Source organism: Mauremys reevesii, linkage group 6 (genome assembly GCF_016161935.1).
Source record: "Mauremys reevesii isolate NIE-2019 linkage group 6, ASM1616193v1, whole genome shotgun sequence".
Taxonomy (NCBI): Eukaryota; Metazoa; Chordata; order Testudines; family Geoemydidae; genus Mauremys; species Mauremys reevesii.
The window spans coordinates 197,255-210,551 of record NC_052628.1 but is presented as its reverse complement, the minus strand read 5'-3'; the positions used below and the strand labels follow the sequence as shown (position 1 = coordinate 210,551).

Below are 13,297 nucleotides of genomic sequence, written 5' to 3'. Positions count from 1 at the left end.
GCGCTGGCCAGAGCCCTGGCCAGAGGAAGGGTGCTGTCTTCTCCTGCCGTTCCTTTTCCTCCGCCGAGGAGCATCCTGCCGGTTCTGTGGCTGGTAGAACCGTGAAGGAGGCTGAGGCCAGAAGTGCCTGAGCTGAGTGGCGGGAGTGGAGGCCCTTGAGTCCTTTAGACTGTGGAGTCTTTTATCCGTTATATTGGAAAATAGGGCCGAACCCTCGAAGAGGCGGTCCTGGATGGTTTGCTGGACCTCGTAGGGGAGACCAGAGACCTGCAACCAGGAACTCCTCATTGCAACTCCTGTGGCTGTTGTGTGGGAGGCCACATCTGCCACGTCCAATGCGGCCTGTATAGAAGCTTGGGAAATCAGTTTTCCTTCCTCCACCAGTGCTGAGAACTCTGCACAAGAGTCCTGCGGCAGCAGCTCAGGAAACTTGGCCATCGCACTGCAGGTGTTATGCGACTATCTGCTAACAATGGCCTGCTGGTTCGAAATGCGGAGCTGCAGCTTCCCAGTGGAGTAGACCTTCCTCCCCAAAAGGTCTAGTCTTTTAGCATCCCTATTTTTACAGGAGGGGTCCTGGTACTCACGCTGGTTAGCTGCATCAGCCACCAGGCAACGGAGGCTGGGTGGGTATATAGGTGCTCATATCCCTTTGAAGGGACAAAGTACCGCCTCTCGTTTCTCTTGGCCATGCCTGGGTCTGCCACAAGGTCTTTATGGTCTTGGTAATTGTCTTTATTAATGGCAAGGCAATATGAGATGGTCCGGAGGGGGCGAGGATGTCAAAAATCAGGTCGGCATCCTCTACCACCTCCTCCGCCTGGATCCCCAGGTTCTGGGCCACTCGTCGCAGAAGTTGTTGCAGGACCCTGTCATCCTCCAAGGCCAGGGCCATCAATGTCTGGGGAAGATGAAGAGGAAAGTCCTGGCAATGGGCCCTGCTCACTCCCCATGGCACCCAGGGGGTCACGCAGCAGCCAGTACTGCTGTGCCACCAAGTTCGTAACATGCAGTGCTGGGGCCACCGGAACTAGGATTATCAGTGCTGATGCCGGCGGTGCCCAGGTCATCGATGCCAGTGGTGCTGATGTCAGAAGAGTTGGTACTGGTGCCTCAGGCGAAGGTAGAAGTGTTGGTGGCGCCGCTGCTGGCAGTGTCGACATTGCTTGTGCAAAGACGAAGGACGCCGAAGACACTGTTTCGGACCCGGACCTTGATCCTTGGATTTGTCCTTGATCCTTGGCTCTGATGATATGCCCAGGGTGTCCAGAAGGTTGCCACTACGGTGGCCAAAGCGCCAGATAGGGATGGCAGTCACGGCAGGACCTAGACCTTCTGCTCCTGGTCCTATCGGAGCAGTAGGCTTGTGCCTCCAAGGTCTCCGAGAAGGACCACCACAGAGGAGTGGTACTCTGCAGTGCTGGCAAGCGGTGCCAAGAGGGGACTGGTACTGGTATGGCTCCCCCATTTGGGTGGACTGTGCCAGGGAGAGGGGTGCTGGAGATGGAGATCGGTGCACCATCATCGCCGGCTTGCCCCTTGATGGGAACGGGGGCTGGGCGGTCACCGGTGACTTGTCTTTCCTCTGCGGGGAGGATGACGCCATGAGGCATACAAGGTCCTGAGCCACCTTAAACACCTCTGGCATTGGTGCTTCTCACTGGAGTCTGTTTTTGAAGATTTTTTTGTTGGAGTATTGCGACTTTGAGGTCTGTAATCGAGTGACCAGGCAGGTTGAAGTGTTCTCTGACTGATTTTTGAATGTTATAATTCTTGATGTCTGATTTGTGTCCATTTTTCTTTTGCGTAGAGAAACTTCAAAAACAGACTCCAACAAGAAACTGCAGAATTGGAATTAATTTGCAAACTGGACACCATTAAATTAGGCTGGGAGTGGATGGGTCATTACACAAAGTAAAACCTATTTCCCCATGCTAATTTTTCCCCCTACTGTTACTCACACCTTCTTGTCAACTGTTGGAAGTGGGCCATCCTGATCATCACTATAAAAGTTTTTTTTCTCCTGCTGATAATAACCCACCTTAACTGATTACTTTTGTTAGAGATACTATGGCAACACCCATTTTTTTTCCATGTCATCTGTGTCTATATATCTTCCTATTGTATTTTCCACTGCATGCATTTGATGAAGTGGGTTTTAGCTCACGAAAGCTTATGCTCAAATAAATCTGTTAGTCTCTAAAGTGCCACAAGTACTCCTCGTTCTTTTTGCTGATAAGACTAACATGGCTACCACTCTGAAACCTGAATATTGTTGTGATTTTTGCTGTAAGGGACCATCTATCACCAAGACAAGCTTCCCTGGGTGGCAAGATAGACTGGAGTGCCCAATGTGATGGTCTGTGACTCCAGGGTAAGGCTGTTATAGAGCTTGTGGAGTTCACTCTTGTTACTTGGTTGGTGAAACCTAATTATGGAACATCCAACCAATTTAGGGTTTGTGCCTTACTTCTTGACAGTCTGCCCTGAGCCAGGCACGCACTGTCATGAACCAGTTGAGGTAGCTTGACATGGTTCTTGGCCCTACACTATTTAACATTTTTATCAATGACCTGGAACAAAATTATCACTGACAAAATTTGCAGGTGACACAAACATTTGGGGAAATATAAATAATAAAAAGGGCTGGTCACATATACTGAATTGGTTGGTAAGCTGGATGCAAGCAATGTGTGTTTCAACATGGCCAAATATGAATGTATATACCTAGGAACAAAGAACATAAGCCACATCTACAAGATGGGGGACTCTCCAGGGAAGCAGTGACTCTGAAAAAGATTTGGGGATTGTGGGGGATAATCAGCTGAACAGGAGCTTCCTGTGCGATGCTACGGCTAAAAGGGTTAACATGATCCTTGGATTCACTAACAGGGGAATTTCAAGCAGGAGTAGAGAGGTTTTACCACCTCTGTAGTTGGCATTGGTGATACCCCTACGGAAATACTGTGTCCATTGCTGATGTCCTCATTTCAAGAAAGATATCGATAAACTAGAGAAGGTTCAAAGAAAAGCCATGAGGATGGTTAAAGGATTGGAAAACATGCCTTATAGTGATAGACTCTAGGAGCTCAACCTGTTTAGTTTCTCACAGAGAAAGTTAAGGGTGACATGATCACAGTTTATAAGTATCTACATGAGGAATAGAAATTTGATAATACAGGGCTCTTCAGCTTAACTGACAAAGGTACAAGATCCAGTGGCTGGAAGCTGAAGTTAGACAATTTCAGACTGGAAACAAAGGTGCAAATTTTTGATAGTGAGAATAATTAATCACTGGAATAATTTACCAGTGGTCGTGGTGGATTCTCTATCACTGACTATTTTAAGATTGGATGTTTTTCTGAAATATATGCTGTAGTTCAAACAGGCATTATTTTGGGGCACTTCTCTAGCCTGTGTTAGGAGATCAGACTAGATGATCATAGTGGTCCCTTCTGGCCCTAGAATCTAGGATTCCTCACTAGCCCATTCTATCTTGCAGGCTTGTGCCCCTGCATCACTACCCTGCACTTTCCTTTGCATGGGTCTGTCCAAAGGATCCCTTTCCATCACTCCCTTCTGAGTACATTCCTAGCCTACGCATTCCAACCACCTCCAGTCTGTCCCCAGTCCAGGCAGCACCTCCTCCAGCCTGATCCCACAGTGCAGGACACAGAAACAGCATCCTCTTCCCATCCAATATGGCACTTCCTCATGCAGTACCCACACCCACCATCCTCCACCTCCCATACAGCTGCATGCGGGGATAGATGGAGCATCCACATCAACTGCCCACCAGCTCAGCTCCAGCTCCATCCATCCCTACATACAGCATCCACATCAACTGCCCACCTTCTCAGCTCCCCACACAGTGCTCATACTTAGCCTCTGCCTTTTACTGAGGATTACCTTGATTCATGAACTACGTATAGTAGCCGCAGGACATGAGCTGGAGGGGATGCTATCTCTTCTTTATGGAGGCCCCAGAGTCCCCATCTGTCCCTCTGGGGTGTGTCTAGGGACCCAGGTCAGGGGTGTCTAAGCAACAGCCTCGGTATCTCAGTCCACAGAGAAAGCTGACGCACTGTGCTACAATTGCCCCATGCAGCCCATCACCAAGAGTCCTGGTAGAAGAAAAGCAGTGGGTGCGTTACCTGTATGACAGGGTGTAGCCTGGCCTGCTCTGACTGATTCGAACCAGGAAACAGCCCAGAGGCTTGTCCATCAGCAAGTTCTCAGCTTCCCTGAAAGCAAAGAGGAAAGATTTTAATCTGAGAGTCATCAGGATTACTGTTCAGGAGCCCCCATCCCTTTTTCACATCCTGGTAACACTCCCTCTATGGTGCAGCCAGCACTTATTCTCACCCTGTCCGCTTCACTTCAGGCACACTGTGACAATGTAAGTACCATTCCCAGACCTGAGGAGGAGCTCTGTGTAGCTTGAAAGCTTGTCTCTCTCACCAACAGAAGTTGGTCCACCCACAATGTCTCTGAGACAAGACAGTCAGGGAATAAAGTGTGGGCTTTTGGAGGAAACTGGTTGCTCTCTTCTGGGACTGACAAAGGAGTCAGAAAGATAGAGCCTGAAATAGCTGGTGAATTGCTCTGGATTGACTATAATGGACCATGGTTTAACCTTTATTTCTGTATGCAACTGTAAGGACTTCAAATGCTGTGTTCCAGTTGACTAATACATCCTCCTCTGTTTTGAAAAGACTGTTTGGTGTCACTGAAAGCACTTGCTTGTGTGCATTACTCCCTGAAGTGTGTCCAAGTCGTTACCAGGAGTCTGTTTCAATTGGGTTTGCTGAACAGAGCTCCCAGCGTTAAACCAAGGCTCAGTCTAGGAGGCAGTGAAGCTGCACAGCCCAGCCTGAAGGAAGGCTCCTTGGGGGTCTGGCACACTGAAGGGGACTGCTTAAAGACTGGGCTGTAGCACAGATCCTGTGGATCTGTGACAACAGTATTGCCATATTGAACTCCACAAACAGAATTAAAATCACCTCCCTGCTCCTGTGTCTACACATCCCAGGATCCCTTTTAGCCACAGCAACATAATGGGAGCTCGTGTTCAATTACTGGTGCCCTATGACCTCTAAATCCTTTACACAGTCACTGCTTCCCAGGACACAGTCCCTCATTCTGTAGGTATGGCCTGCATTCCTTGACCCTAGATGTATAACTTTGCATTTAATTATGTTAAAATTAGGATTGTCAAGCAATTAAAAAAATGAATCGTGATTAATCGTGCGATAAAAAATGAATTGCGATTAAATTTTCAAATATAAGTGATATCAATTACAACACAGAATACAAAGTGTACAGTACTCACTTTATATTTATTGTTTATTACAAATATTTGCACTATAACAAACGAGAAATCGTATTTTTCAATTCACCAAAAACAAGTACTGTTGTGCAATCTCTTTATCATGAAAGTTGAACGTACAAATATAGAATTATGTACAAAAACACCCTGCATTCAAAAATAAAACAGTGTAAAACTTTAGAGCCTACAAGTCCAATCAGTCTCACTTCTTGTTCGGCCAATCACTCAGACACACGTTTGTTTACATTTGCTTCTTATTTACAATGTCACCTAAATGTGAGAAAAGGCAGTCGCATAGCACTGTTGTAGCTGGTGTCGCAAGATATTTACATGCAGGATGCATTAAAGATTCATATGTCCATTGATGCTTCAACCATCATTCCATAGGGCATGCGTCCATGCTGATGATGGGTTCTACTCGATAATGATCCAGAGCATTTTCATTTTCATCATCTGGGTCAGACGCCACCAGCAGAAGGCTGATTTTCTTTTTTGGTGGTTTGGGTTCTGTAGTTTCCGCATCGGAGTGTTGCTCTTTTAAGACTTCTGAAAGCATATTCCACACTTCGTCCCTCTCAGATTTTGGAAGGTACTTCAGATTTTTAAATCTTGGGTCGATGATTGTAACTATCTTTAGAAATTTCATATTTGTATCTTCTTTGCATTTTGTCAAATTTGCAATGAAAGTGTTCTTAAAATGAACATGTGCTGGGTTATCATCCATCTCTGCTATAACATGAAATATATGGCAGAATGCAGGTAAAACAGAGCAGTAGACATAAAACTCTCTCCCAAGGAGTTCAGTCACAAATTTAATTAACACTTTTTTTAATGAGTGTCATCAGCGTGGACACATGTCCTCTGGAATGATGGCTGAAGCATGAAGAGGCATATGAATCTTTAGTGCATCTGGCACATAAATATCTTGCGATGACAGCTACAACAGTGCCACACAAACGCCTGTTATCATTTTCAGATGACATTGTAATTAAGAAGTGGGCAGCATTATCGCTCATAAATGTAAACTTTTTAGCATTTGGCTGAACAAGAAGTAGGACTGAGTGGACTTGTAAGCTCTAAAGTTTTACACTGTTTCATTTTTGAGTGCAGTTATGTAACAAAAACAAACTACATTAGAAAGTTGCACTTTCATGATAAAGAGATTGCTCTATAGTACTTGTATGAGATGAATTGAAAAATATTATTTCTTTTGTTTATCATATTTACAGTGCAAATATTTGTAAAAAAATAATATAAAGTGAGCACGGTATATTTTGTATTCTGTGCTGTAACTGAAATAGATATATTTGAAAATGTAGAAAATCATCCAAAAATATTTAATACATTTCAATTGTTGAACAGTGTGATTAATCACGATTAATTTTTCAATCACGATTCATTTTTTCAAGTTAATCGCGTGAGTTAACTGCGATTAATTGACAGCCCTAATTAGAACACTTATTCTAAATGGGCCCAGCTTACCAATCAGTCCAAATCTACATGGCTGTCCTGTCCTCATCAACATTTACCATTCCATCAATCTTTGGGATAAAAATCAGATAAAAACCTTCAGTTGCTGCCACCTTGAATTGGAACTAGTGACCTAGAAGTACAAGGCCTTATATCCCAGCTCCATAGATCAGCCAATCCCCCTGACGGGTCTGGATGGGAATCGGTGCTCTAGAGTGGAAAGGCCATGTGTTGTATTCCCAGCTCCCCAAGAAACCAGTCCATGCTATCGCCAGGGACCCCAACCCCCACTCTCATACACACTCTCCCTAAGGACATGCCAGCCTCTGCTTGCACAGCCCAGCCTCCTTGGTATGCTGCATGCCCCTAGGGTTCTCACCTCCTGCTGATCATCCCATGCAGCCAGCCAGGAAAGGCCCCATCATCCTGCATAACCTTCCAGGCCTGTGTCTCTCTGAACCAGCGGAGAGTTGCTCCCCTCTTGATTTGCCTCATTTCTTCCTCTTCTCCTGTCTGCCCCTCTGTCCCCAGCACAGGGCAGGGCCTGGAGCGCAAAAAATTATCAAAGGGAGTTGACTGAAAACAGGAAAGAGAGAGAAAAAAGGAAGGTGGGTGTGAGACTGATAGATTCCTAGGCCGGAAGGGACTACTGTGATCATCTAGTCTGAGCTCCTGTATGTGGCCTGTGTTATACCTCTCCCAAACTAATTCATAGAGCATAACTTCTGGCCGCCACTTCCCACAGCTCCCATCGGCCGGGAACAGTGAACCGCAGCTGCTGGGAGTTACGGGGGCCATGCCTGCGGACGGTCAACGTAAACAAAATGACTCGCAGCCCACCAGCGGATTACCCTGATGGGCCATGTGCCGAAGGTTGCTGATCCCCGGTCTACCTTCAACTTCCAGCCATTGGATCAGTCTGCTAGACTGAAGAGCCCATTATTAAATATTTGTTTCCCGTATAGATACTTCTAGGCTAATCAAGTCAACCCTTCACCTTCTCTTTGTTAAGCTAAGTAGATTGACCTCCTTGAGTCTATCGCTATAAAGCGAGTTTTCTATTCTCATGGCTCTTCTCTGAACCTTCTCTAATTTATCAATCTCCTTCTTGAATGGTGAGCACCCTGAAGTGGACACAGGATCCCAGCAGCAGTCACACAAGTGCCAAATAGAAAGATATATAAATCTCTTTACTCCTACTAGAGATTCCCCTGTTTATGCATCCAAGCATTGCATCAGCCCATTTAGCCACAGCATTGCACTGGGGCTCGTGTTCAACTGATTATCCACCATAAACCCCAAATCTTTTTCAGTCACCACGTGCCATTCTGTAAGTATGACCTACATTCTTTGTTCCTAGATGTACACATTTACACTTAGTTGTATTAAAACGCATATTGTTTGCTTGCATCCAGCTTACCACGCGATCCAGAACACTTTGAATCAGTGACCTGTCCTCATTATTTACCACTCTTCCAATTTTTGGGTCATCTCCAAACTTTATCAGTGATGATTTTATGTCGTCTTCCAGGTCAATGATAAACATGTTAAATAGCGGAGGGCCAAGGACTGATCCCTGTGGGACTCCACTGGAAACACACCCACTTGATGATGATTCCCTGTTTACCATTACATTTTGAGTTAGCCAATTTTTAACCTATTTAATGTGTGCCATGTTCATTTTATACTCTCCTAGTTTTTTAAATCAAAATGTTGTGAAATACCAAGTCAAACGCACTGCAGAAATTTACATGTATTACAGCAACACTAGTACCTTTATCAAATAAACTTATAATCTCATCTAAGAAGATACCAGGTTAGTTTGACAGGATCTATTTTCCATAAACCCATGTTGATTTGCATTACCCTCCTTTATTAATCGAGTCCTGGTGCACTGCATCCGAGGGTGCTATAGGAGTTGGCGGATATAATTGCAGAGCCATTGGCCATTATCTTTGAAAACTCATGGCGATCAGGGGAGGTCCCAGATGACTGGAAAAAGGCTAATGTAGTGTCCATCTTTAAAAAAAGGGAAGGAGGAAGATCTAGGGAAGTACAGGCCAGTCAGCCAGACCTCAGTCCCTGGAAAAATCATGGAGCAAGTCCTCAAGGAATCAATTTTGAAGCACTTAGAGGACAGGAAAGTGATCAGGAATAGTCAGCATGGATCCATCAAGAGCAAGTCATGCCTGACTAACCTAATTGCATTCTATGATGAGATAACTGGCTCTGTGGATGAGTGGAAAGCAGTGGACATGTTATTCCTTGACTTTAGCAAAGCTTTTGATATGCCAGCAAGTTAAAGAAGTATGGGCTGGATGAATGGACTATAAGGTAGATAGAAAGCTGGCTAGATTGTCAGGCTCAATGGTTAGTGATCAATAGCTCCATGTCTAGTTGGCAGCTGGTATCAAGCACAGTGCCCCAAGAGTCGGTTCTGGGGCTGGTTTTGTTCAATATCTTCATTAATGATCTGGAGGATGGCATGGACTGCACTCTCAGCAAGTTTGCAGGTGACACTAAACTGGGAGGAGTGGTAGATACGCTGGAGGGTAGGGATAGGATACAGAGGGACCTAGACAAATTAGAGGATTGGGCCAAAAGAAATCTGATGAGGTTCAACAAGGACAAGTGCAGAGTTCTGCACTTAGGACGGAAGAATACCATGCACTACTATAGACTAGGAACTGAATGGCTAGGCAGCAGTTCTGCAGAAAAGGACCTAGGGGTTACAGTGGACGAGAAGCCGGATATGAGTCAACAGTGTGCCCTTGTTGCCAAGAAGGGTAACAGCATTTTGGGCTGTATAAGTAGGGGCATTGCCAGCAGATCGAGGGACGTGATCATTCCCCTCTATTCAACATTGGTGAGGCCTCATCTGTAGTACTGTGTCCAGTTTTGAGCCCCACACTACAAGAAGGATGTGGAAAAATTGGAAAGAGTCCAGCGGAGGACAACACAAATGATTCGGAGGCTGGAGCACATGACTTATGAGGAGGGGCTGAGGGATCTGGGATTGTTTAGTCTGCAGAAGAGAAGAATGAAGGGGGATTTGATAGCTGCTTTCAACTACCTGAAAGGGGGTTCCAAAGAGGATGGATCTAGACTGTTCTCAGTGGTACCAGATAATAGAACAAGGAGCAATGGTCTCAAGTTGCAGTGGGAGAGGTTTAGGTTGGATATTAGGGAAAAAAAATTCACTAGGAGGGTGGTGAAGCCCTGGAATGGGTTACTTAGGGAGGTGGAAGAATCTCCTTCTGTCATAAACATACAACTAAGGGTAGCATAAAATCCCTCCTTTACCTGTAAGGGATTAAGAAGCTCAAATAACCTGGCTGGCACCTGACCAAAAGGACCTATAAGGGAAGAAGTTACTTTCAAATCTGTGGGGGGAGGTTTTGTTCTGTGCTCTCTTTTCTTGTTCTCTCTGGGACAGAGAGGGACCAGGGCAGGAAGAACCATCTCCTAAAACCCTACCTTAAATAAGCATCCTAGATTACAAAAACTGTAAGTAATAGCAAGGAAATGCATTAGCTTATCTTTTGTTTTAGCTTGTGAATCTTCCCTATGCTAAGAGGGAGGTTTATTCCTGTTTTTGTAACTGAAGTTTTGCCTAGAGGGGAATCCTCTGTGTTTTACATCTTATTACTCTGTAAAATTACCTTCCATCCTGATTTTACAGAGGTGCTTCTTTTACATTTTTTCTTTATAATACAAGTTCTGCTTTTAAGAACCTGATTGGTTTTTAGTGTCCTAAAAACCCAAGGGTCTGGTCTGTGCTAACCTTGTTTACATATTTGGTTGGTAGATTATTCTTAAGCCTCCCCAGAAAAGGGGGTGAAGGGACTTGGGGGGATATTTTGGGAAAACAGAAACTCCAAGTGGTCCTTTTCCTGAATCTTTGTCTAACTCACTTGGCGGTGACAGTGATACTGTCCAAGGACAAGGAAGAATTTGTGCCTTGGGGAAGTTTTAACCTCAGCTGGTAGAAATAAGCTAAGGGGGTCTTTCATGCGGGTCCCTACATCTGTACCCTAAGTTCAGAGTGGGGAGGAAACACTGACACCTTCCTTAGAGGTTTTTAAGGTCAGGCTTGACAAAGCCCTGGCTGGGATGATTTAGTTGGGACTTGGGCCTGCTCCGAGCAGGGGGTTGGACTAGATACCTCCTGAGGTCCCTTCCAACCCTGATAGTCTATGATTCTGTCTCAGCTGTTTCATTATCTTGTCCAAGATCGATGTCAGACTGACGGGCCTATGATTACTTGTGTCATCCCATTTACCCTTTTTACAAACTGGCACAACACTAGCTTCCTTCCAGTCTCCTGGAACTTCCCCAGTGCTCCAAGACTTATTGAAAATCAACAGTGGAGGCAGGAGCAAGAGGCGGGGGACACTTACAGTAAGATCTTTTGAAAATATCACTGACAACCTCACTCAAGTCTGCGCCCTAGGGGAGACCAGACAGGAACCTCATCCACCTTCCACTTTCAGTTCTCCCAAGACCAGGCCCTGCCCAAGGTTTTACCAGGATTGGTTTATTTAAACTCACAATATTGGGCATGAACTCCCCTTTATTCCTGGTTACATGGATGAGGAGCGTGGGTCTCCCTGGATCACATGTATGGGATGTACAGATGGGAGGGCTCCCACAAGATCACATGTTGGGACGTCCCTGGGTATCTGACCCTAGGCAAAGCCAACATTATTACCTCTGTGAGTTTGCTGCGAGGGCGTGGTACTGGTGTCTGTGTCAGAGAATCAGCTCCAGGCTGAGAATGTGGGAGGGGCTGAGGACGTCTCCTCCGTGGCACAGGGACTGGCGAGGCAACTATTCATGCAGTGAGAGGAGGGAACAAATGGCATTAGGAACCCCCAGGGAATGATTCGTTCCACCCAGGAATGGAGCATGTGGGTACAATATCATCACACCCCAGGGTACCATGGGGAAGGTTCTGCCTCTCCAGCAGGCAGCATGGCAGCTGCAAGACAAGGGACTCCCAGGAACATCAATCCATGGAGCTTGGAACTTCCCCATCCCACCTGAGCCTTGCTATAGAGCATAGAAAGGAGTGAGAAGGGGTGGGGTCCCGGCTCTGCTGCCACCTCCTGCTCCATGCTCTAAGGAAAAAAAATCCAGCTCTGAGTGGGAGATGGCATGAAGCCATCCCTTGCTGCATGAGCAGAAAAGGCTGGGTCAGGCCAGGGTGCCTTTCCCATCCCAGGCCAAGGCACGAGGGATTTCACAGCTCAGTTCCCAGCCTCTATGGGAAACCGCCTCCATTTCCAAGTGGAGATGGGGCCTGTCCTGAGGCAAATGCTGGAGGAGAGTTTCACAGAGGCAGGTGTATCATCTCCTCTAACTACCCATTGCTCAGGTGTGGCATGGAAGAGAGTGTGGCCTGAGGGCTCAGCTACAACTAGGGAATAAGGCAGTCAGACCCAGTAGGGTCTGTGGTGGCTGGAAACAGCCACTAAGTGAGCATCCAGGGATTTGGGGCATGGAGGTATTGATGGAAGGAGGATGTGTCAGTGACTTACTCTGGGCCTGGGACTCCAGTTCCAGTTGCCTGTTTCTCTCTCTCTCTGCTTCCTCCTGTAGGTGCTTCTCCCGGGCTCTGAGCTCAGCCACCAGCTCCTGGTAACTCTTCCTACAGCAGAATCTCTTGTAAGCTGCTCACAGAGAAGCTATAGTTAGAGCAGAGACTCCACTGGAACAGCAAGGAACAAGGGCCGGGCAAGAGCAGCATCCTATAGTACCTGTGTGTCCAATACAGTCATACCAGAGAGACTGTGCAGAGAGAAAGTTCTACCATGTCTCTCACCAGCGCACCTATTGCTCATGATCCCATTGTTCTGCCAGGGACAGAAGCCAGGCTAGTAGGGCAGTGGTCACCTGGATCATACACCACTGTCCTTCCCTGAGAGGATAATGACATTTTCTGGTCTCCCCTTCTGCTGGCGCTTCTCTCCAGCTTCCCATGGCTTCTTACAATTCATCCCATCACTATAAGCAGCTCATTAACCACTCCCCCGGATATTCACTTTACAGCGAGACCAGCAAGCTTGCACCTGCTCTGCTCTCCCACATATGCCCCTTCCTGTTCACACTTAGACTGCTTTCCTGCTTGTTGAAGACTCTGAGAAGGAGTTGAGCGTTTGTTGTTCACACCACAAACACAAAGGGTTTGAGGTGCCTTAGAGATGGAGCCTTATCAGGTTTTTCTGTCTCCAATGCCCTGGAATGCTATCAAGGGATATTCTGGGATGAGAGAGGGGTTGGGGAAGGACTTCTGTCTGTGCTCCCTGCCCTGATATGTACTCTGGGTTGGAGGAGACCCTCCTGCCACAATACTCACTCTTCTGGATGATTATTGCTGCATTTTCCAAGCGGTCCATGCTCTTTGCCAGCAGCTCCTGGTGCCAGTACTTAAAAAAGAGGTGGGACCTCCTGTGGGGATGGGAGAGAATGCCAAGGCAACAGTAAGACATAGGACTC

The 13,297-nt window shown here is 46.3% G+C and overlaps 1 protein-coding gene across 1 annotated transcript in view; it reads right to left on the bottom strand.

Moving 5' to 3' along the window:
* The window catches only part of LOC120408299 (myosin-IIIb-like), a 121,778-nt gene that overhangs the window by 19,333 nt on the left and 89,148 nt on the right, over positions 1–13,297 (bottom strand). Inside the window, exons 22-26 of the mRNA XM_039545059.1 lie at positions 13,158–13,249; positions 12,340–12,471; positions 11,511–11,629; positions 7,179–7,375; positions 4,155–4,244 (exon numbers count right to left, since the gene is read on the bottom strand). Coding sequence (XP_039400993.1) covers positions 4,155–4,244; positions 7,179–7,375; positions 11,511–11,629; positions 12,340–12,471; positions 13,158–13,249 — 630 coding nt within the window. The remainder of the gene's footprint in view (positions 1–4,154; positions 4,245–7,178; positions 7,376–11,510; positions 11,630–12,339; positions 12,472–13,157; positions 13,250–13,297) is intronic.